The sequence below is a fragment of the Arvicanthis niloticus genome, chromosome 21, assembly GCF_011762505.2.
Source record: "Arvicanthis niloticus isolate mArvNil1 chromosome 21, mArvNil1.pat.X, whole genome shotgun sequence".
NCBI lineage: Eukaryota > Metazoa > Chordata > Mammalia > Rodentia > Muridae > Arvicanthis > Arvicanthis niloticus.
In genome coordinates, this window is record NC_047678.1 from 4,687,013 (window position 1) to 4,711,998 (window position 24,986).

A 24,986-nucleotide genomic window follows, 5' to 3' on the forward strand; every position below is an offset into this window, starting at 1 on the left:
GACTTGGTGCTATTCTGAAAGTGGGGGACATTAAAAAGATGAGTGCGCCTATGGGCGCGCGCGCGCGCGCACACACACACACACACACACACACACACACACACACACACACTCCCGCCACCCTCACTATGTAGCTCTGGCTGGCCTGGGACTAGCTCTGTAGACCAGGTTGACCTCAAATTCTCAGAGATCCACCCGGTCCTCAGAAGTGCTACGCTACCCAGCTTATTTTTATTTATTTTTCTAGTTATGGGTTTAGCAGAGCTCTATCTTGTTTTTAACAACGTTGGTATTGTATTAAGGTTTATTATACACAGCAGCCACCACTTACCATTCCTGTTACAGAGCGAGGTGGATGTAATTCCCCTGCCCTAGCAGTCATACATGTTTTATGAAAATGATAATGTTAAAATTCCAGAAAACTCTGAGTCAGTGCTGTCTGACTTCTCAAGAGATAACGTCATGGTACCAGCTGTGGATAGTCCTTACGTCCGTCATCTGCATTAATCAAATGAATCACTTCTGAAATTTAGTAAAGACACAAACGGGTGGGTATTTTGCAGACAAGAAAACCTTTTTATTTTAAATCACAAATAGTCAGCAGGTGGCCACAACTATCCATACGTCATTAAAATCACATAAAACCTAGGCACAAAAGCACCACTGATTATTGCTCTAGAAAAATTGCATGAAAAATTCAAATATGCACAGTAAAAACAACACAGTATGCACAGGACTAAAATTTTAAAGCAAGGACATGGAATGCTGAATCCATTTCACACGCAGCTCTGATATTAAATTGGTATTTACTTGACTTGAGAATGATGGAAATTTCCAAAAAAGTATCACCGTAAGAGGATAAAATGTCCATCTTCATATAGATTTTATGCCGACTAATAGAGTCCTAAAAAATTAGCATTTACAAAATACTTGGTAAAATAGCTTTTAAAAGTTGTCCCGAGAGGTACGTGAATCGACCCTAGTTTCCATGACAATTCATTCTCCCAGTATCTATAGGTTCAGTTCTCTGTGCCTGTGAATAAGAAAGAGAGAAGAAAGAAAGAAGAAAGAAAGAAGAAAGAAAGAAGAAAGAAAGAAAGGAGACATCTAGTTACCAGCAAAACAAGTATAAGCAAAGGCAAGTCCACCCACCAAGAAACACACTGAGCTTTGGCCTCTGTTTTTGCTTCCAGTCTATTGGAAACACACTTCAACTCTGGGTGGACAGACAGGCGGGGATGCACTGGCGGCAACACTGCAGAGCTCACTGCTTTCTGCTATTCAAACAAGCACAGAAGCCTTACCTGCAGGCTCCGTGTGCATGGTAAGAAACAGCACGCTACTCTGATTCTATTTCACTGCAAACATGCAGAATGTCTACTGTACCCTTAACTCTCACTGTTTCAATCTGCCCTTTTACTGACAGTGTGCTGGGTGGGGGGACTTCTGCACGAGGACAGAGTGACAGCTGAACGAGAGACGTGGATCTGCAGTAACATTACAGGCGATAAAGAGAGACGTTATGAGCGTGCTATCCAGAGCTGAGGACTGAGCAATTCTTTTAGGGACACCGGCGGGTCAGTGGGAGAGTTTGTGGAAAGTACCTCTTCAGCTCTACAGTCACCGTTTGCAGATGGTGCAGTACCTTCCTTTCCCGCTTCGGCTTTTCTTCCTTCTTCCCCTTACCACCTCTGCTAATCTTTGTTTCCAGTTCTTTCTAACGGATGAAGCACAGGGAAAACAGAAATGTGTGTAAGGCACAGCGTGATGTTAGCGAACACCAAGGAGCCCCTGCCCAGCCAGCCAGACACAATGGCGGATACCAGGGGCCTTAGCAGAAACTGGGGACCAACTTTGCTTTTTCCCCTGGGCTGCCTGCACCTTCTATCTGTGGGGAAAATGGTGACTGGCACAGGTATCAATACCTCCAGGGACATTTCTCCTGTGAGTGGTTTTGCTGTGGCGAGGGCAGCCATAGGGCCGGGTAAAAGGGGAAAAAGCCTGGGGAAAAACCCACCCACCAGGGACCGTGGCTTTTCCTGTTGCTGCCCAGTATGACCGGTCATGTGAAGTTGTACATCTTTCACAACTAGAAAGGTATATAAAATAAAGGACCAGATGAAGAGATGTTGCTAATTTTTTGCCTGCACCACAGTGGAAAACTGTATTCACTACCACACACATTTTCAGAGAGTTTGGGTGCTTTGAGGGGTACAGCACAGGACAGTCACTGTGGCTAAATTCATGGGCAGTAAAACTCAAAGTAAACTTGAGTTTTCCTGCTAAAACAAGATATTCCTATCTATTTCAATAGAGTAGACTGAGCTGGGGGGGGGGGGGGCTGACTAAGTAAAGCATCCAGAACGTGTCTCGCATGTCGGGCTAGTGTTCGCTACTTGCTAGAGTAAATGATCATATTTTTATTGTTAGTCACGGGAATCGCCATCTACTCGTAATTATATGAGGCTGTGACCCCACCTCTGACATCTAGTGCTGGTGGCAGCAATGGGGTCCAGGGCCAGATCCAACCGCACCAGACTACCTTGTGGTTTACTGTACGTTCTGAGGGAGCTGCCAGGCTGTTCACACAGGCTGTTCAGGGCAACTTGCTGTGCTCCCAGCACCTCACTGACCAAATGGAAAACACATTCCTACTAACGAGCAAAATGGTGCCTTGCGGCTTTAAAGAAAGCCCATAACGGTGGGGGCAACATTCTAGTCTGTACATTTTAGCCTGAGTCATTAAACAGGATCTCTCCTCAGATGATTTTTAGGCACGGGATTATAATTTATTAATTGTTTAGAAAGCCAAGGGAGGGAAGAAGGGAATACCTCTTACCTTAGCAGATGTTTTTCTTGGTTTAGGCTCCGGTTTTGGTGGAACAGGTTTCTGCAGAAATAATTTAAATTATACAAATACTGAAATGAATGCCATTAGCACTAAAAAGAAGACAAATGGGCTGAAACAGCCATAGGCTCTGACGGTGGCTCTGGTACTTTCAGTATCAGGTACTATTTTCGTCCCAGGTTTGCAGATGGGAAGGAAAAGCTGACTCATTAGGCTCTGGTCCAGTAGAGCTCTCAGGGGCAGGTTTAAGTTTCTCTTTCTGATATCTCTGTAGTTCCTTTTTTCACAACACCGCAGCAAAAGGAGAAACACTGGCCCTGGCTAAAGGACTTGATGAGTTCACTCTCAGTGGCCTTACTGACAAACTAGAAACTACAACGAATTGCAGAGTCCAACATCCATTAGTCATCAAGGATGAGGCCTGTGATGTCCCTCAAAGCCTTATCCAAATCCCTCCCGATGACAGATTTCAGGTTCTGTAGCCACACCTCTTTTTGTTTCATCCCTTCAAAGTCAGTGCCAGGTAAGAATCTAACACACGACACCGGGCTTACTTATCTCTGGAGCTTTTTATTAACAATATAAATGCAGCAACTTGTCTGGCTATTAGAGTTATGATTGTTTTCTATGGGTGTTTTAGGTCAAATATTTCTCTAATAAAAGTTTAAAATGTGTATATCTGTCTGAGAACTAAAGGAATGTTTTAAAAATAGAAAACACTGTCCAGAGTATCCTCTGTGAAGAAAATGTGTGCCCCACACCCCAGTATCTTGTAAAAGATTTGGAGATCATATTCAATATAGCATAAAATTTATTTATTTATACTTTATTCATAAAGTATAAATTTAATTGGAGACAGTTGGGTTCCAAAGAACCAGCTGTTAGAAATAAAGCCAGATATGATGAGTCACTTCCGGTTACCCCAGCACTCGGACACTGAATCAGGAGACCGTTACCAGTTATGAGGCCAAGCCTGGGCTACAAAGTGATACCTGATCTCAAAAAAATCAAACAGGAGGACAGTGAGATAGCAGGTAAAGGTGTTTGCTGCTAAGCCTGATAATCTGAGTTTCATCCCTGGGGCACCCATGTGGAAGAGAAACTGCCTCCTGCAAGCTAGCCTCCGACTCCTTCACGCACAAGTAAATACATGTACGACAATATTTCTTTTAAAAAGGAAAAGAAAAAGGAAATAAAAGGCCCTTTCAAATGAATTAAAAAAAAGTTGAGCTTGAAAATTAAGAACATTTTTATTAGTCTTCTTCCCCCTCTAAATCGTCAGTGTGCTTTCCAAATACAGCTTTCCTGACTCCTAACTCTTCCCAGCTTTAAAATCCATCATTGTAAGTTTTGACAGATCAGTGTATGTTTCTGTGATTGTTAGCAAATTGTTTCCACTTACATCATTTTCTGTGAGATAGACCTTTTATTCTGGTTGCAGCATTCAGTGTTATCAAAATAGTACTAAGAAACTAAGATTGTGTGTGTGTGGGGGGGAGGGGTGGAACTCGTGTTCCTCAAACACTCGTCACAAGTGGCTGGACTGGTTGGACTGCGTGCTTTAGGATTCCTCTTGCCTCCTCTTTCCAGTGCTGGGATGCACAGGTACACACTGCTACACTCTTTACGAGTGTACGCTCTTTATGAGTGCTGGGAATCCAAACACAGATCTCATGCTTGCATGCTTGACAAACACCTTTCCCAGTAAGCAATCTCCCCAGTTGTCAGAGGTTTAGAGTCTGGAACACTGTTGGCTTCAGATAGGCTGTGCTGGCCCCACGGGCCATCTCAGTGAAAGGGGCTTCTTACATTGCTGATTCGTGGAGCTCACAAAAGCCCTCTTTTAAATTTTGATCTTCCTTTGACTTTCAAGGGTTATTCCCTTACTGGTTTTCTATTTGCAACACCCCTTTAGTCTTTCTGGTGACTGATACTGCTGCTCTATGAAGTCATGTGAGTGAAACACTTCCACTCGTGAGTGGAGTGACCAGCCACTTCCACGTACACTCAGCAGCACCTGTGTTGTTCAGTGTGGGGATGGTTCACTGTCAGGGAAACTTTCCTCAGTTCTTTTTTGTTTCTTTTCAGAGGGTAGCTAGGGGGCAAAATCCTCTAGTCATCCAGAGTCTGGTCTGTTATTGCATGAGGAAGAACTGAGGAGCACAGGAGTCAGAGAGCAGCACACACAGGCCGGCTGGTGGCTGGAGCACAGGCTCGGTCTCACCTTTCCATCTTAGCCATTTCTAATCCCCATCCTCTTCTGAGCATGGCCTACTGAAGAAGACCCCTTAAGACAAAGTAAAAGTGCCACTCTTTTAAGATGTCCCAGGCCTGGAATACAGCTAAAGCGTATGGATTACTTTACTTTAGGGGCATTCTCATCCAGAAATAAAATGCACACTAGTATGGGTTGTGGGCAGAGAATCTACACTCTGGATCCATTTCAACACTAACAGGTGTACACTTTGGAGTCAGAATTCCCTTAATGTACTTGCTTGTCTCCGGGATTTAGCAGTTCCAATATGCATGGGCTTTATATACTGGATAATGGCCCTGGCTACTGTTTCTCATGGACACAGACAATCAAGTGAATTGCCTGGCAATGTGGGTCAGATTTGCTGGAAATTACAACCCCCAAGTACTTTCCTAAAGGAAAAGAAACTCAAAGAAAATGCCAGGTAATCATCCTTTTGCTTTAGACAAGGGAGCACACATTCCTAGGAAGAGGACTTACCGCTGACAATCTGGCCGACCGTCTTGTGGGCTACAAAAGAAAAGTAAAAAAAAATTTTTTTGGTATTTATAAACATCCAGGTTAGTTGTAAAAATTCATTCTTGATATATTCTACTTTGTTGAAAGAATGAAGTGTGTGACACCCATCATCCTCTACAGGTTAGCACCACAAAACATGACAAGTCCACCACGCACTCCAGAGAAAGCACTGCTATAAGATACAGGTTCACCTTTCATCAAGTGGCTTCTCCCAGTTAAGAGTGTTGGGAGAAGAGGAAAGAGAGGAATCCTAGCTCCATCCTAAACCCCAGTCACCTCTTTTATGATAATTTGTTGTGAGAACACCAAATTACCCTTAAACATGGTCTCTTTAAAATGGAACCAAAACCGTAAACTAGAAAGAGACTTAAGTAATCACCACAGAACCAACATAGTACCTTTCCATCTCTGCTACCCTGGAGAACAATGACTGCAAATCTTGCACAGGTAAGAAAGGTTGTTTCTTTGTTTTTTGTTTTGTATTGTTTTTGTTCTTTTCAAACCCAGAACAAAATCAACACAATTATCTACTTAAAACAGGTTTCACTAATTTCTTCATTTCAAACGTTTAGAAAATCGATTAGATGGATATTGAATATAGTTGGGTTTTTTCCCTTCAGAAAACCTTTTGAGGATTGTATCTTAATAGCCAATGTCATCCTAAAGAAAACACAAAATAATACAAGCATCCAGCACATAAAGATGACTTAACTTAACTATTCAGGAGAGCCTACGTGTCCTGGGTGAAGGGATTTAACATCCTAAAACTAAAACCGGCTTTTTGACTCCACACTTCCTGGTCCTTTTGCTCACTTCTCCAGTAGAACAGAGGATACTACCTCTCACATCCCAGGATATTTGCTGAATAAATGAATTTGAGCTTTTCCCTGACTCACATTGGCTTATGAAGACTCTGATTCATTATGATAATTTACTGGGTCAGCAAAAATGGTCAGTGGGACCTCATGTCATAACTGAGAAGAACTGGAGAAATTCTTGAATCTGTGCCATGGTCAGGCTAGGTCAGTGGGCCTGGTCACACTGGAAGAAATAGTTCTTGACACCACCATAGCAAAAAATTTTCTTGGTAAAAGTCCCAAGAGAAGCTAAGCCTTTAAACAGCAGAAGGAAATGAAGGGCCAGAGCAGCCATGAATAATGTTAACCCTGGGGTCTCAACGAACAATCAGAGCTGGACTTAAGTCCAGCTAACAGAATGGGCAAAGAATAGAAAGTCGTGCAGGTTAAGTTGTTGCCTGGGACACAGTTACCACCCAGAACAGGACGGAACAGTCAGCACAGCGGGACATAGTCACCCAGAACAGGACGTAACAGCACACAGTTTGAGGCATGACTGTGGTCAGAAAAGAAGGATGGATGAGGGATTCTCCACAAGAGACACCAAGATGCCTGTTAGGATTCTCCTGGGTGCATTTGAGCCATCACACCCACAAGTTCCTAGGAGACAAGACACCCAAATCCTGCACTGCCTTTTTCAGGATGGTCAACCACGTTGAGTAACATTGAAGAAAAGACAATATTCCCACTTAAGCTGTGCTTCCTCAACATGGATTCTGAATGGGGAAGAATAGAACGTTATCTATCCCTTGGTTACCACAGAGCTCGGGTCTGAAGCTTCTGTGTGGCCTCAAAATGTACTCCCACCATCTAACAAGTACAGCCGGGAAAGCAACCATGTCCTCAGGGACGAGTATCAGCCTCCTGTCCGGAGGGAAGCAAATAAACCTTACCCAAATCCTGTCCTGCTTGCCTGTCAACCCACAAGCATTCTGTTGGCTTCTCTTTGGCAGTCACCGCAGTTTCCTACCCCACAGGATGATGACCCTTTTCTATTTCAGTACTGCCAGTGCCGAGCGAGCACGGACCCTCAGTAAGTGTTGAGGCAAATGGAAGAAGGCAAGAGCCAGAAAACCACAGATTATCATCTACAGAAAGGGACCAGACGCTCTAATCATTATACTGTCCATTTGCCGACCAGCTGCTGTTGGCAAAACCTTATTAAAGAGAGGTTAAAAGAAAGTCATGTGAAGGACTTCGCAAACCCTTGCCTCTCCATGCCAACATCTGAACATGCAGAACAGGCTTTCCAGAGGGATGGACTCAGCACAGCGCTGCTCTACAGGCGTGGCCTCCAGCAGACTGATCCACAGACTTAATTTAGATTCAGGATAAGCATTCCAAAAGAAATGCTTGGGAAACTGATATGACAACAGTCTCTACAGGCTACCCAACTCAGCCAGACTCCAAAAAGTAGTTGTTTCACCATAAAATCACTTTCTGACTTCCTACCTAAAATTTACCAGCTTTTCTGTGTCATTAAAAAAAGACTTAAAAAAACTTCCTTTCCAGTGATCACCACACCGGATTTTTGTTTTCCCTGAAGTAAAGGCTGAGACTAACAATTCACTCAGTCAGCACTGCGCTTATGCATGGAAGTGTGGATTCCTTCCTGGAAGGTTCCATCAGCTTCCACGGCCTTAACAGCTATAAATGATTGGACTAAATTTATGGGATATGAAACAGACTAGATTGGTATTTATTCCCCTTTAAAATATTGAAAGCATTTGAAATATTCATTTAAGGTTCAGCCTTTACTTGGTAGAACTGGGAAGTGGGGACGGCTGTCACGGAATTTCTCTTAATTTGTTGATTAAGTGAGAAATCATAGGAAAAAGTTGTAGAAATAATGACTCTTAGATAAGGAATGAAGGGTTTTAGGCTGTTGGGTCACTGTGGGTTATAGATACTGGAGACATTGGAAGTATCCAGTAGGTATTATTGATTGACCGACGGCCCGCATCTGAAAGGCACAGGGTCTATTTCAACATCCTGCCTGCAACCGCAGCACACACATTTACCCGCTCAAAGTTCAAAGGGAGAGCAAGATCCAAGAAGAATCACTGGACTTTGCAGATCATTGCTTTAAACTTATTTTCACAAGATGCCCCTTTGCTTCTGAGCCTCAGCTCTTCTAAAGCAGAGCCTAAGAGCCAAGCTGCTTGTGATTCTCAAAAACAAAACAAACAAGAAATTCAGCACGAGCGGCTTTTCCTTTTCAACACTGGAAAACAGAAAGACAGAAGGACAGCCTCTGGCTGGGGCAGTGGAGAAGATGAAGAATGAGGAACTGGGTCACTTGACTTGAGCACCACACAAAAGGTGGGTGGCGAACAAGGATTGGGGGTCAGGGGCCTCAGGTGTTTTCTTTGGTTCTACTGATTACAAGTTGTGATATTTGGAGAAAATTGTATTATTTCTCTAAGAACACTTCTCCTTGAGATAAAATGGGGATCCTTGTATCCACTGTCTGCTATCAAACCCAGCACAGTCTGACAATCGCCATTCTCCCCACCCCCTTCTCTTCAACAGCAAATATCCGATCATTTTACTTTCCCATCTTTTCCATACTAAAATGGAGTCTTTGGGAAGGCAAAGTTTTGCTGGATTTTCCCTACAGGACCCACAGGGCCTGGAATAGTGGTGGGAACATTCGTAGGTGCTCACACATTTCTGATAAGGAATGCTTCCTGGGCAGGGGTACAGTAGACTGGTAAAGTGATCGTGTATATACAAGGGGCCGGTCCCGTCTCCACCACAAGGAGAGAGGGGCGGGGGTGCTTCTTAGGGTTATTGAACAGACCACACTGAAGAATAGAATTGAAAGACTCTGTAAGCGGCAGAGCGTAATGATCATGAAATACTGTTCAGGTCATTTATTGCCCAAGTCTCCTGAAGTTCAGGACTCTGTACAATGCCCTCCAAATACCACAGCCAAAGTGGGAAATCTTCAAAAGAAGAGCTTCCTTTGTAACTGGTATCTGTTCATCCTGGCTGACACAGGAAACAGCATACTGGAAAATTCAGTTTGAACTGGATTTCAGTTCACTGGGGGTAGGGTGGGGATCAATTGTGTACTTCTGGCAGTTCTGAGTGTCAGTCAACACTCAGGCTGACCACTGACCTTTCACTTTCAAATGACTGTTGATGTCCTCAAGGCACATGATGAGTTTTAATCCGGCCTTGGCTTGAATAACAGTTTTTTTTTTTTTTTTTAAAGGCATTGTCTACAAAATACTTTTGTTAGGAATAATATAAAAAATATGTAATAAAAATGGTAAACAAAAAACAAAACAGAAAAGCATCAAGCATGAGAATCCTTGGGCTAACTAACATACCTAAGTCATATATACAAAACTCATGTTTATCTTTTATGTGTCCCCCAGCCAGTGGATTTGCTTCTGGCACAGAATGGCTGGGAACACTTTCTGCAGTCGAACACTCCCTCTGAGCAATGGTTTTAAGGCTTTCTGAATGATCAAGTTAAATGTCAACCTGCAGAGAAAACCCCAAATGCACTCTGTGTGTGTGTCCATGTGTGTGTTACGTAAATCCAAACACACTGAGGTTACACTTCACCAACTGTTCTAAACATTATGTCTTGCCGCTTTCTGCATGTTCATCAAGTTTTGGTTAGCTCTAGCGTAGATTTCTGATTTCATGACTACCTCCAACAGTTCCTGATTGGCACACGGCTGATGATGCCAGGGCGTTTTGTTTTTACATTATAGCTTCTCTTAAAGATTTTCTCTGTGGCAGAATGAGTTTCTGAGTACGAAGCTCACGCAGGGGTCTGGGTATCAAGATGAATTCCTCTGAATTATTAACTATAATATGAATCACCCCTCAAAGGATCTGTAACTGGACATTGGTTTTGCTCTCTTGTGACCCCTCTTAGTTTATACACTTAAGTGTAAGAGCTGAAGTTTTCCACACATGGAAAGCTCTATGCAAACGGGAACAGCTGTCATCACACACACATCTCACTTCAGAGTTTTTAAGTCATCTCCTTTGGTATCTCCATCAAGGGTCAGATATAAGCATGTCTTACAAGTTCTTAACCCTTTTCTGGGTTTCTGTATTTTAACACAAAGCATCTTTAATTCACAGACTAATTATTTATCTGAGTAACTTAAGAACTTCCCAAATTAAAAAAAGCTTTAATATTTTGACGTATTATGAATCGTTTCATAGTTTTGTCTTTAGAGATGAATCCTCTTAGGTAAACACTCAGAATCATAAAAGGAATTCATAATTCATTCACTGGAGCAGAAAATTTATGACATCAACAACCTTTCATTTTCTTGTTATAAGACGCGGGCTCTGTTCTCCTTGATGAATTTACCTACTATCTCGCTCTCTGCCTAGAAGGAATTCTCAATACCCACTCTGACAGACAGCAAGAGCAACAGGCAGAAACACAAACAAAATTGAAAAATGCCTTATCAGAGTATTCAATGAAACATGCCTAGGCCAAGTGGAACTGCACACAGACTCTGACCTCTGGCTTTTAGCCACAGCAGACTCCCTGGCAATGGCATTCCTTCTAATGAAGACAGCATGAAACATTTGAATGCTACAACTTATGCAGGAATGTCAAAGGCACGCTTACCTCCTGCTTAGTTAGCTTGGTTCCATCTTTGCCCTCTGTGTTCTCAGGAGACTAGAAAGAAAACATTTCAGTGAATTGGATTTAAATTTGAAATCACATGGATAATATGGATCCCAGAAACAGATAAAAACAAAATAGTTATCAGGGAAAGTAAGTTTATTACATACATATTTCAAGAGTGTGTGTAGTGAGCATGCGTGTGTGTTTGCATGTGTACTTACTTGTCCTTTGCATGCATGTATGAAGGCCAGAGGTCAACAGTGGGTGTCTTCCTCTATCGCTTCCCACACTACTTTTGAGAAAGGGTCCCTCAGTGAACTCAGAGCAAGTTGGTTTGCCAAGGCTCGCTACCCAACAAGCTTCTGGGATTACAGATACGTGCAGCAGTGCCTGGCTCTTATGTACGTGCTGGCGATCCAAACTCAAGTCTTCATATTTTTACAGTAAGCACTATATTCATTCACCTATCTCCCTAGTCCCAAGGTGTATATTTTACACACACACACACACACACACACACACACACACACACACACACACACACTTTAGCTGTTTAACTGTCCTACTTTTTAAAATTGTCTGTGGGTCTGTGAACATGTATGCCGGCACACAAGGAAGCCACTGAAGGCAGAGTTAATGGAGGTTTTGAATTCACCTACAGGTGCTGACATAAATGGTGGGAATTGAACTCTGGTCCTCTGGAAGAATAGCAAGTCCTTTAACTGTTGAGCCATCTCTCCACCTCCTATCTTAGTTCTAAAACAGGAATGGGGAACGAACTGCTGGGCACCCTTCTTTGCAATGCACGACCGAAATGAATCTAGGGCTCCTTAGGCAGTGGTGCAGACTACCTGGAATCCACATCTTGTTGACCTCCTTGTTCCAGTTACTTTGTTCCTTTAGGAAGGGCGACAGTAGGATGAAGGTGCCATGGAGGGGAAGATGGAAAGAATGGGGGCAGGGAACTACCTGGGGAGGGACACAGGGCAATACAGAGGGAGAGAAGAAGGAGGGATAAACAACACGAAGGATGTTTTTAAAAGCTACAGGGAAATAGTTTGTGTAGATATTATATAAGTGTGTACACACACATACACACACACTCAAGTGGCATTACTTGAGGCCATAATGTTCCCACAAAAGAGTCACAGGCTAGCAAATGAAGGTCCCAGTTCCAGGCATAGGAAACCTCCCTTTGAGTTATTAGTCAAGAGAGTCCAAGTAATCCCCCATCCCAGGCCCACCAATGCCCTGTTTGCATTCTAGAACTTGAAGGTAAGATCTTATTGTTGAATATAGCACATATTGCAGGCACAGGACTGGAACAGACCTGTAACCTTCTCCCTGAGTGGTGGTACTCAGCAAGCTGTCAAGGGAGAAAATTATAATCCTACCCAGGTATGACACCTAGGAACCACAACAAGGACCAGCATGGCAAGATAGCCATTAAGGTGCAATAGTGGCACTCATGCATGTCTTGATGGCAACCAACAGCTGCCTAATTGGATTTAATTATGCTCTGTTTAACAGGAGGGAAATCAAGCCTGGTACTGGAAAACAATGGTTAACATGGTTATGGATCATATAGGAGAAGGTATTACCACTTTCAAAAATCAATGTCATTTCTATCTGTATTCTAAATACTTATCCTTTTACCCAGGTAAGTGTAGGTTTCAATCCTCATAAAAGCAGCTGTTCTTTGAAGCACACAGAGACAAGTATAAAAAGCCACAGCTGGTCAAAATGCACAGAATAACTGACAGTGGGGTGTTCAACCCAATGAATGTATCTATAACCACCATCCCTAAACCTCATCGAAGTCTGAGGAACAGAAGGCAAAAAGATTGTAAAAGCCTGAGGGCCAAGATGTCTGTTATACAACAACTTCTCTATACATTACAAGGATGCTGAACCTGAGAAGTATGAACAACACAGGCCTAAGAAGATGACAATACCAGCCAACACGCCAACATGGATTGAAAGATCACACAAGGCTCTACACTGTTCTAGAGGAAGAACTATAGGCAATTAAGGGCTGCCAAAAAGTGGAGATTCATTCTTCCCCAGAGTTGAATCTTTGGTAGGTTATCAAACTCCTGAACACATTACACATATAGTAATGTGTTCAACACTAAACAGACTTAGTAGGTTGCACTTATATATACACCTATGAATATATAATAATGAAGCCGTAAGTTTGAGAGAAAACAGGGAGGACACAGGAAGGAAGAGGAAGGGATACGTATGAAATCCCCAAAGAAAATAATAATAATTAAAAATTAATAAGAACAATAATAATAATTAAAAAATAGATGCAGGATAGTCAACAAAGCTCCAGTCAAACACAGAAGCATATTTCTATCCTATATTTGCTTTGCTTTGATCCCTAGGCCATTCCTTGATATGTTTTGATAAATTTATCCTTTATTTTTCCACCATCAGTTCTAGCATCTTTACTATATCCTAGCATTAGCGTAGCATGGCAGTCGGGGCCTTGTCTCTCCCAGCTAATTTGTCTCCAGATTGATACATTCCTTGAGGCAGCACTGCACATGCCTGTGACAGTTCAAACCTGGACACCCACATCAGTGGTTCACAACTGCCTTTAATTCCAGTTCCAGGGAATCTGAAGCTCTTTTCTGACATCTCTAGGCATCTACATTCATGTTCACAAACTCACACATAGATACACACCCGCGGAGACGTCAAGAAACATGATGAAAATCTTAAAGACAAAAAGGCTAACTAGAAAACTGAACAAACTTTGTATTTTGCACAACTATGTAAAACTAGAAGGTAAAAACTATGGCACAAATGGGCAGCCATGATGACTGGAGCAGCATCAGAAGATACACAAATAGGGCTGGTGAGACAGCTCAGTGGGTGAGGAACAACTGTCATAAAACCAGGACAACTGAGTGAGATTCCCTGAGCCTATAGTGAAAAGAGAACCTGAAAGTCATTCTCTCACCTCCACACAAACACCATGGCACACATATGTGCACGTTGTACATATGCATGCACACACACAATATAAAAATAGTATATAAAAACTAAGGGAAAACCCACAAAAGTGTCCAAACTGACATTTATCTCCATGTTTGGCCTAGCACGATAAAACAGCTATATTCATGCTTCATCTGATTGAATGAGAAGAAAGCTAACAAGACCATATAACTCACTGCTTATTGGGGTTGTAAATTACTATAAGCTTCTCAAAGAACAACCTCGAGCACTAACAAGGGATAATGACCCAGTATTTCTTTGTAAAAAAAAAAAAACTGTATTTCTATTATACTTAATATGCATAGTTGGAAATAGTATCCATGTTTAATAAATAAGAATGAGCTAATTTAAATTATGAAACTGGGGCTAGGGAGATGACCCAGTGGTCAAGAGCACTTGCTGCTCTTCCAAAGGAGCTAAGTTCAGGTCCCAGCGCTCATGCTGGCTGGCCTGGAACCTGCAACTCCAGTTGCAGGGCATCTGATGCTCTCTTCTGGCTTCTACAGGCATGTGCATGCAGTGCGCAAATACACATTCAAGACATATAAATAATAAAAATAAATCTCAAAAATAAACTATTTAACTATTGATGCAGTGAGATTAAAATAGGTATATAATAAAAGAATGGAACTCTACATAAAATAATAATTTTCTAAAAATCTCAAGATTATAAAATAGTAAGTAAAATGTAAAATGCAGTCGTCTTGGGGGACAACAAAACGTTTCAAGGCAAAGGTCAAAGGGAATCCTCTCTGTCCCCTGATCCATCTGCTACACATGGCTTGTCAGTCCCCTTCTCCAGAAGCTCCCCTGCCTACAAGGCCACAGTCTATTTCCCACAGTTGATACTTATTTTCTCCTTCTAAAATACAACCTCCCCTGTCCAGAAGGGACACACAGCTCTCTCTCTTCTGTTTCGTCACCCTTGCCCACAGGAAAAGCAGCCTCACAGCGCATGGGTTGTATCTGTTAGCTGAGTTCTAGATAGCAACACCCCAGCAAGTCTGAGTACAGAATGACAGTTTCTACAGGGGCCCCTGGTTTTCCTATTTCTACGTTACAAACTCAAGCTTCTGTCTACCCGGATTTGCTGTCAGGCTACTCGGTCACCATCCGATCAGGGATATGCTCTACTTATAACTGAAAAAAAAGAAAAAGACAATATTATACTGCTTTTATAGAAACATATAAATATAAACATATCCTGGTTAGTTTTTTAACATATCATAGATAAGTGTCGTTTGAAAGAGGGTATCTCGTTGACAAGATGTCCCCATGAAGTTGTTTGTCCTATGCACTAGCCTGTGGAGTATTTTCACATTGATGTGATTAATGATGGATGCGTGCCCACCCCAACTGTGGGCAGTGCCAACCTGGGCAGTCATTCTGAGTTGTATAAGAAAGCCCGCTGAGCAGCCCTGTGGAGGAACCAGTAAGCAGCACCTTCCATGGTCTCTGCCTTCAGTTTCTGCCTCCAGGTTCCCCACATTGGCCCTGATTTCTTTAAGCAATGCTGTGATCTGAGAGTTATAAGGTGAAATAAAAACCGTTTTCCTCCCCAGGTTACCTTTGGTCATAGTGTTAATCACAGCAACAGAAAACCTTAAGACTGTATGTAGTATTATTATTATATAAACTAAATGTTACATACTTTCAGTGTTCTATGCCATGGATTAGCAGCAGGTAATATCAAGACATCACTTTAAACACAGATCCAATGACGTTTATATTAGATGTAACAAAAGACATCGCACTAAAAAAGGCATGAAGAATGAAAATGTAATGTTTTCCCGTGAGTAACCTGTAGGGACTATGGATGTGCAAACTCCAACTCCAGACAAGGCTGGTTGCTTTGGCAGTCTCTTCCACAGGGGGTTATTTTATCAAGCTCAGACATTTTCCCAGTTAGGAGCGCCTGATGTGTTCTCTAGGGTTCAGTGTGCTTCAGTGGCCTGAATACAGGCTGTGGGCTCAAAACTATGCCTTGAATCTTGGCTCTAAGAGTTGTGTCCAGTAGCTCAGTCAGGGGCTTAACTCCACAGCCACGAATGATTCACAGATGACGTGTGATCTGAAGGGCCATGCTTATTCCAACTAAGCCAGAGGTTAGAGAATGAGCTCGTGGACTCGATACAATGTTAGACAACAGAAGGTATGGGTGATCTTAAGGAATCTTTTGTATTACAAGATACGAAATTGCATTCATCGGATGTTTAAAGTTGCACACATTTCTTTATGTCCAGATTCTCTGCAAGTGGTCATCATCCTGTTGCTCACAATGGCCAGATAGGTGTACTGCTTTGGGAAGGCCAGTGTTACTGGATGTCTTACAGCATGCTTCATCACTGTAACTTGTCTGTGAGGCTGGATCAAGGAAGAGGAGGATACACTGTGAAGGAACCGAAGCAGACTGCACTAAGGGGTCTGCGCAATAAGGATGAAGAAAGGAAGCAGGAGAAGATGTCTAGTAAGCTGGGGTACATTTCATAGGCTGCGAGGAATTCCAAAGCAAATCGGTTCTTGCCTCACTGCCTGGTGTACACTAGGCTTATACGGATCTGGTGAGGACCAAGAACACCCAAGGGTATAAGAATCATGGGTAAACAAAGACCTCATGGATACCCACGAGGCTCCTTCAGCTCCCAGCTGCCCTAGTACTAGCAAGGAAGATTGAGGATTTGCTGGATGGTTAGGGGGTGGGCACAGCAGAGGGTCTGACAGGGTTTGCTGAACTAAAAGGTCAAGGCACCAATGAGAGTTTAGCTTGTGTTAAATCAGAGGCAGGGGGATCACTCGCTTCCCAATGACTGGATAAGGACACAAACATAGGCAGTAGGCACGGAAGCCAGACACTTTGTCGTATGCCTGGAGCTGAACAGCATCCCCCTCTACAAGATGAGCTGAGCAAAAATCTGATGGGCACCAGTATGTGACTCAGCTGTCTTAATTCCAGGCTTCTGTTCCATGCCCTAAGAGGCTCAAAGGGATCTAGAAAGCAAATGGTACAGGAAGCTCTAGTGTCTTACAGTGGGAAGAGTGACTTAACTGAAGACAGGCTTCCTCCACAGCTGATGTGCTATGCCCAGATAAATCACTGTACCTGTGTGCTACTGTTAGAGCCCAGGGTTACAATCTGTCAGGACAGCAATAGTGTGCTATATGGCTACATATCAGGGCTCAAACATCTTTCTCCCCAGTACTCAGTGCTAAGGCCAACAAGAACATTTTTTCCTTCTTTGCAAACTGTGTGTGTGTGTGTGTGTGTGTGTGTGTGTATTTTGTTTGTTTTAGAAACTGCTTATGTAAAGATAACATCTCTATGCTTTTGCCCTAGGCTAGCCCTGGGTTCTGTTTCCAGGGACCTTTGTGTTTCTGGAGAAGGAAAACAAATGGAGTTTGGATGGGGGAAAGGATGCTTGGTTGCTCAGTCAGACAGAAAGACTCAGAAATAATAAAACAAGTTAGATGTAGTTAACACTTATGTAGACTAGTGTACCACCCCTCCAAAAAAGATAAAACACTAAAAACTCAAGAATACAGAAAGTGTGATAATAAAGGATGTAATATATATTACATATATATGCATATATATATACATGCTACAATCAATGCTGAGTCTCTGAACAGGTTTGATTTTCAGCACCAACAATGAAGGAATAAACAAATAAACACATACATTGCTGTAATTAAGTAAAAACTAAAGCCAACCTGCATCAGGATACTAAAACACAGATAGTACACAATAAAAAAATCTGTAGCAGTGAAAACTTACTATGGGTATGTATGTCATCAATAAATCTCACAACAGTGCTGAACTAAAAGGAAGGTATCAAGTGATTCTAACCAAAGTTTTAAACTATGTGTACATGCTTAACCTGTAAGAACAGCAAGGAAAAGCCACAAAGAGGCTACTTACCACAGGTTACTTCTGGGTGAAATCGGGGAAAATAAATCCACTAGCAATGTTGAATTCTTAAGATGATGATGATGGTGATGATAAGTGAGTTACTATTCTTATTTAAATTATACATATAGAGATACTATACATGCAAATATTCTATACTAAACTGTCTTTGACTTGTAAAACTATAAGAAGTTCTGAACCAAACATGCAAGGAGAAAAAAAAATTCTTAATTTTTTTTAACTTACAAATTTTGAGAAAGAAAAGTGGCTTTATAGATTCTGAAATAAATAAATGAAAAAAAAAAGTCCAACCATGAATAAACTCAGTAAGGGGTCAACAAGAGAAATGACTGATTGCCTTTGAGCAATTATTCCAGAATAATAAAGAGATGGACAAAAGAGAGGGAGAGGGAAGGGAGGACACAGGGACGGGGACAGAGAGGGGAGACAGGTGGTTACTTGAGAACCTTCAAATCTAAGAGGCAGCTCAGGAGCAGAAAAAAGTGTTTTCAGCACAGGAGAAAAGACATAATGGCTGAACACAAGGCCTACAGTACAGGAAAGCGAGGGAAAGTGGAGGAAAAGCCCGAGTTATCGAAGTTAAAGCAGGCTAGCAGACTACCTGCAAATGAAAGACTCCTCACTAGTGACTGTAAGCATCAGCTGCTATGTCCAAAGTCTCTAGACAAACTGTCAACCTGGAGTTCCACACCTTGTTGACACTCCAAGCTGGTTCAGATTACAAACACAGAGTTCACCACCAACAAAGCCTGTCTTTCAGCATGGCTCGGTCCCGGAAGGGTCAAATAGAGAAACAGGAAAAAACCGTGAAAGGCAGGCAGGTAAGAAAAGAAATGAAAAGAAGTGCCCTGGTAAATGTAATTATCATACCCAGATAATACTACCTGTTATTGTTTTTGTTTTAAATGTCCTTAACAGAAATCTGGGACCACTGCCAACCTGTATCACTTTACACACAGCACATGTAATTCTAGATTTTATGGGAGCCATATTAACACAGTAAAAAGAAACAGGTGGAACTATGTATGATGTTTTAGTCAGTTCAATGTATAAAATTGTGTCATTTCACTATGCAGTGAATGCAGAACTTATTAATGTAGTGTTGTACTTTTTTAAAAAATTAAATCTTTAGTCTGCTGTATATTTTACACTGAACAGACCAGCTCTACCAAACACTAATTTTTCATTTCATTCCAAATACCTGACGTATATTTAGAGTTCATAAAAATTATACTTTAACGCAGCTTATTCTAAAAACACTTAAAATTTTTCCAACAATGAGATCTTTTCAGTTTTGACCAAAACTGGAAATCTGTGCCCTTTTCCCTTTTATGTGCTCATAAAAGTCCCTTAGCTACCACACAAAACAAAGGGGGCGGGTCAAGCACAATCGGCATGGGTGTCTCTAGACTGTTCCAATATCAGGAGATAGGAATGAGAGAATGGTTTAGAATTAAATCAGCCAGGGGCCTGGCTTTGATTTGGAAGATAAGAGGCACCAAAAAAATTTTCTGACCTCTTACAGAAAGATGTAATGATTATTACTTAAAAAATTCAGTTTATGAATATTTGAATCAGGAAGGTGAATGAGGCCAAGCTGACTGGTAAGACAGACAAGAAAGAAACAAATCAAAATCACAGGATAAACAGAAAACATACATCATGCCATTAGAGAAAGTCCAATATATGAGTAACCACGATGTATGTGAGCAAAGTATACCCACTTTGAAAATTTTACAACATATGACAAGTTCATACTGGGAATGTAGACATGCATGCATTGTGAAAGCATCACACTACAAATTCATGGTGACAGTCACCTCTAGAGAGGCCCAGGGGACAAAGGATTCCCACAGGAAAATTTCTCCATTAGTGCTTACTTTTTAAAGAGGTGGATCTGAAGCAAATAGATAAAATATTCTAATTTGTGCAATCTGGGCAGCAGATAGATAAGCATGTTTCTGTAATTTCCTGGATTCCTGATTTAAAATGTTTCTAAATTTAAAAAATGCTACTCATATTGGGAAGAAAAATTAAAGACAATTTTGCTGTATTAAGTCCCATTTAACAACACTATGCTCTTCCCTGACACAATTTTCCTGAAGACAGCCAGCATTTTCTGTATTTCTTCCATGTGTTATCAGTCTGCTTTTCTGCTCATTTCTTCACTTAAGAAAGGATGGAACTGATTTAGAATTCCTCATCCAGCTTAGGATATGAGGCACTGGCAGAGAGAACATGGCCAACTTTAGCCACTCCGTTAAGGAGTTCTCAAAAGATATCTGGGTTCTGTCCTCTAGGTACTCAAGGACACTGCAGGGAACACACTGTGTGTTCCCTAAGTCCTTCTAGCAGGAAGAAAAGGGGAGGGGAGGGGAAGGGAGGGGAGGGGAGGGGACGGGGAGGGAGGGGAGGGGAGGGAGGGGAGGGGAAGGGAGGAGAGGGAGGGAGGGGAGGGGGAGGGAGGGGAGGAGAGGAGAGGAGGAGAGGAGATGAGATCTAGGGTTTTTTAGCTCACAGCCCACCCATCTAACAGGTAGCACTGAGCCACTGAACTTCACTGAGAGCAAATGGTGGCAACCATTCTGTTTGTTAGTGAACCAAAGTCAGCAGGGCTGAGGAGATGAGGAAATCTTTTTCCCCTTGGTTGTTTGTTTGGGAGCTGCTGTAGGTGGCATCGGACTGAAGATCTGTGATTCAGAGAAAGCTCCTGAGGGCGTGGCAAGAAGCCACAGAAAATAAGACCTGTGCTTCCTGGTGCTGTATCATGGGCCATGCAGAAGAGGAAGGCTCAGAAATCTCAGCAGGGATTGCTACACTTGTGGAGGTCCTCACTAGAGAGTGTACATGTGTGTGCATGTGCGTGTGCCTGTGTGTGTGTTGTACATACTTGAAAGTCAAAGGGACAACCTCAGGGGCTGGTCCTTGCCTTTCCCCTGGTTTGAGCCAGGATTCTTTGTTTGCTGCTGCCTATGCCCAGCTTCTAGGGATTCTCCTGTTTCTGCCTCCATCTCCCTGTAGGAACACTAGGATTGCAGACACACAATGGTGTGCCTAGCTTTACCTAGGTCCTGGGGATCTGAACTCTGGTGCTTGTAGGGCAAGCAGTTTAAAACAGAGCTGTCTTCCCAGCTCTACCCTGAACTGCCTTTGTAAGGTCGTCTTTAGGTATTCAACTTGGAAACTGAGGGATCGCTGTAGCATGCAGGCTATTCGATCACACTGTGAACCCCGAAATTGTGTTATTTACTGAAAAAAAAAAGCTGTTTCTAGTTGTGGTGTGGCTCACCCTTAATCTCTCTGGCTGGAATACAGACTTGTACTCAGTACACACCTTTCATCCCAAAACAATGGAGGTAAAGTTAGGTTTATAGTAAGAAGCACCCATGTTTGAAAGTGATATCTAATTGAGTGGCAGACAAAGTGATGAGTCAGAGAAAGATTTGACAAAATAGGATATGCCCATCTTTCATGAAAGAGTAAAGAGAGGCTACTTCCAAGAGAACATAGCAGAGGGAGAGAAGGAGGCAGTTTTACTGGAACAGTTATATAGAGAGAAGCTGCAGAGAGGAAACAAGCTAGCCACAGGTGAAGACAGAATGAGCCAGAGAATGAGAAGGAGACAGAAGATTAGAATATACTGCCAGAGCTAGTATGAGGCCAGGCAGAGCAATTCAGAAGTCAAGTGAATGAATCAGTCAGCATGGAGAGGAGTTTGGGCCAGAACAGCTGAGATGAATCAACCTTCAAGAGTTCAGAAAGAACTAGAAAGGGTGAGTAAATATCAGAGCCTGAAACACTCTAGGCCTAGATTAGATTAGATTAGATTAGATTAGAGCTAGAGGCTTCCAGATTAGGCCTAGGTTATCAGACTGCGGCTATAAGCCTCAGAGACAATTACAGTCGTGTGAATACAAGCAACTGTTATCACATTCACATTATTAATGATCAAACCCAGATCAAATTTCTGTTACCTCTTCCCCTGCTTGGCTTATCAGCTTCTACTACCCATAGCAATCAGGTCACAGCAGGCTAGCATGTCTTCCCCAAATGTTTGTTAAGAAAAAGAATGAGAAAGGATTCTGTTTATCTGTTCAGAAGCCTAGATGAATTCAAATAAACAACTGTCTTCTAGGCTATATTGAAAGGTAAAAAAATTTTTTTATAAGAAACCAAACATAAACGACAATCAAAAATGAACAAAAAACCTTCATGTGTGAATAGTGTATTTTCATTGGTTTAAACATATATAATCCAACACGAAACAATGTTATACTCTGCTTTCATCTGTGGTGTTTTGGACAAGGTTAGCTTTTTTTTTTTTTTTTTTTTTTTTTTTTTTTTAATGTGTTCTGGTTTTATATGTATAAGCTGATGCGGAATGCTCCTGGTTAAATCAGAAATCTGTATTCTAGTCTAGTCTAGCTCACGGGATGCTGTCTGTGTATGCATTTCTTTACTAGTACAACAAAGAGAGACGTGTATTTCACCTGACTTAGCTGCTCACTTACTGATCACGGGGCAGAAAAGTCCTACACATTATATTATTATACTAGGCTTGTGGGAATGGTTGAGGGGAGCAGGACAGAGTGATAATAGCATTGTAAATACTAATAATACTAATAATACTAATAATAAACAGTAACCATGAAGTCCAAAGCAATGACCAGATGGCTTAGATCTCAGTGCCACCTAACGAGGCTAGGAAAACAGTGTCATAGCCATTTTATATGAAAATCTGAGGCCAGACGGGATAAGTAGCATCTTGTTCAAGATGATTTCTGTTGGGGAATCTTGTTGGCAAATGAAAAAGCTGAGGTTAAGATGAAGGCAGACTGACTCAGATCTGATATTCAAAGCAGCTCCTGTGAGCCGCCTTCATTTTAAAAATGGCTGCTGATCTGGGTTGCAGATAGCAAAGGGCTCTCAGTTCGGAAAACGATTCAAATGTAGTCTAACCAAGGAACACATGATATATCACGGGACGATTTCTGTCTGTCCTTCATGCACAAATTACTTAAAGTAATAACCAACAGTTCACCTTTGAGCATATATGTTGAGGTGTATATAATTTTGTTTTTGTTTGAGACTCCCAGGCTGGCCTCGAACTACTGATTCTCCTGGTTCCAACTTCCAAATGCTCAGATTTAATGATCATCTACACGATAATAATTTCTTCTTGGGTTCCACCCCCGCGCCTGCTACCTCGCGAGACTTCGTGAGTTCCTCCCTCTTTCCTTTCTGCCACCGCCATGCCATCCAGACTGAGGAAGACCCGGAGTTTCTGGGGCCACGTGAGCCACGGCCGGCCGCATCCGTAAGCACCACAAGCACCCAGGAGGCCGCGGGAAGGCTGGAGGCATGCACCACCACAGGATCAACTTTGACAAATATCATCCAGGTTACTTCGGGAAAGCTGATATGAGGCTTTACCACTTGAAGAGGAACCAGAGCTTCTGCCCAACAGTCAACCTGGATAAATTATGGACGTTGGTCAGCGAGCAGACATGGGTCAACGCAGCCAAAACCAAGACTGGAGCTGCTCCCATCACTGATGTTGTTCAATCAGGCTACTACAAAGTTCGGGGCAAGGGAAAGCTCCCTAGGCAACCTGTCATCGTGAAAGCCAGATTCTTCAGCAGAAGAGCTGAAGAGAAGATTAAGGGTGTTGGAGGTGCCTGTGTGCTGGTGGCCTAAAAGCCACTCCAGGTGTTAATTAAATGCTAACATTTTCAAAAAAAAATTTTTTCTTCTTTTTAAAAACCTCACAGTGATGGCTAAAGAAAAAGCAGTAAATAATCACCACTTGTTTGCATTTTTGAGGCAGGCTCTCCTGTATCCCAAGCTGGCTTTGAACTCTGATGAGGATGACATTGAACTTCTGCTGTCATTTCCAGATTGCTGGGATTACAGTCACATATGTGCCACCATTTATAGTTTTTGCAATGGCGGGGGCTGAACACAAGGCTTCATGCAGCTAGGTGAGCAGTCTACCGACTGAGCCACTCGCCCCGCATGTCTATCATTTATAGCACTGTACAGTTTTAATGTGCTTTGGCACCACTGGTCTTGATCCTCTCAATATTGTCAACTAAACAGCCTTATTCTTTTCACGTGAAAGCTGACTAAGAGGTTTACAGAAGCCAGGCAGCCTTGACCAGGTGGAGTGGCAGTCTTTGAGTTCCTACACCAGGGCTCTCTCACAGTGGTCATCAGACGGTCAATTCTGTTTTCTCCTTTGCCCAGATATGAGCCAACTTTTAGAAAAGAGTAAGTAATTAGGATAGTCCACTGATTCTTTTTAAAAACCAATAAGCTAGCTATGATGAAATTTATGCATGACTGCTAAAGAAGCATTATCAGATTAAACATGTCACTGGGAGCTAATCAAGCAAAACCAGACTGAAACAGTTTTAAGAAGTCTACGGATTGAGTACACACAGAACCGGATGGAGAAAGAGGGCTGGTTTTGTTGGGGGCTTTGTTGTTGTTTTGTGAGAAATGATTTTAATGAAGCCGTAGCAGGGCTTGAGTTTGATACCCTCCTGTCGCTGCCTCCAGAGTGCTGGCATGACAGGTGGATGATGCCACGCTCATTCAGAGGTGAGCTCTAAAACTTTTGACCACCTCAAGTCTTTAGTACATTTATCTTCCATGAAAATGAGAAATGAGGTCTAGTATTCATGACTACTACAGAATTTAAATAATTGTGCCTGAAAAGAATGGTTCAAAGGAGGAGAAGGAGGAAGAAGAGGAGGAGGAGGAGGAAGAAGAGGAGGAGGAGGAGGAGGAGGAGGAAGAGGAGGAAGAGGAAGAAGAGAAGGAGGAGGAAGAGGGGGGAGGAGGAGGAGGAGGAGGAAGAGGAGGAAGAGGAAGAGGAAGAGGAGAAGAAGGAGGAGGAGGGGGAGGGGGAGGAGGAGGAGGAGGAGAAAAAAAGGAGGAGGAGCAGAAGGGTCTAGGGCCTG

General features: G+C 42.3%; 1 protein-coding gene and 1 pseudogene across 2 annotated transcripts; one reads left to right on the plus strand and one right to left on the minus strand.

Annotated features, from left to right (window-relative positions):
* Positions 1–1,106: 1,106 nt before the first annotated feature.
* Positions 1,107–15,845, minus strand: Hmgn3 (high mobility group nucleosomal binding domain 3). The gene is given in 9 exon segments (XM_076918066.1): positions 1,107–1,375; positions 1,378–1,441; positions 1,443–1,487; positions 1,605–1,663; positions 1,666–1,717; positions 2,840–2,890; positions 5,583–5,612; positions 11,091–11,141; positions 15,798–15,845. Coding segments are annotated over 9 exon segments (420 nt in total). The 3' UTR covers positions 1,107–1,355.
* A 579-nt stretch (positions 15,846–16,424) lies between these two features.
* On the plus strand, positions 16,425–23,758 carry LOC117693725 (large ribosomal subunit protein uL15 pseudogene; annotated as a pseudogene). Its single transcript, XR_013105661.1, has 2 exons — positions 16,425–16,563; positions 23,110–23,758. The product of XR_013105661.1 is annotated as a large ribosomal subunit protein uL15 pseudogene (transcript).
* The last annotated feature ends 1,228 nt before the right edge of the window (positions 23,759–24,986 follow it).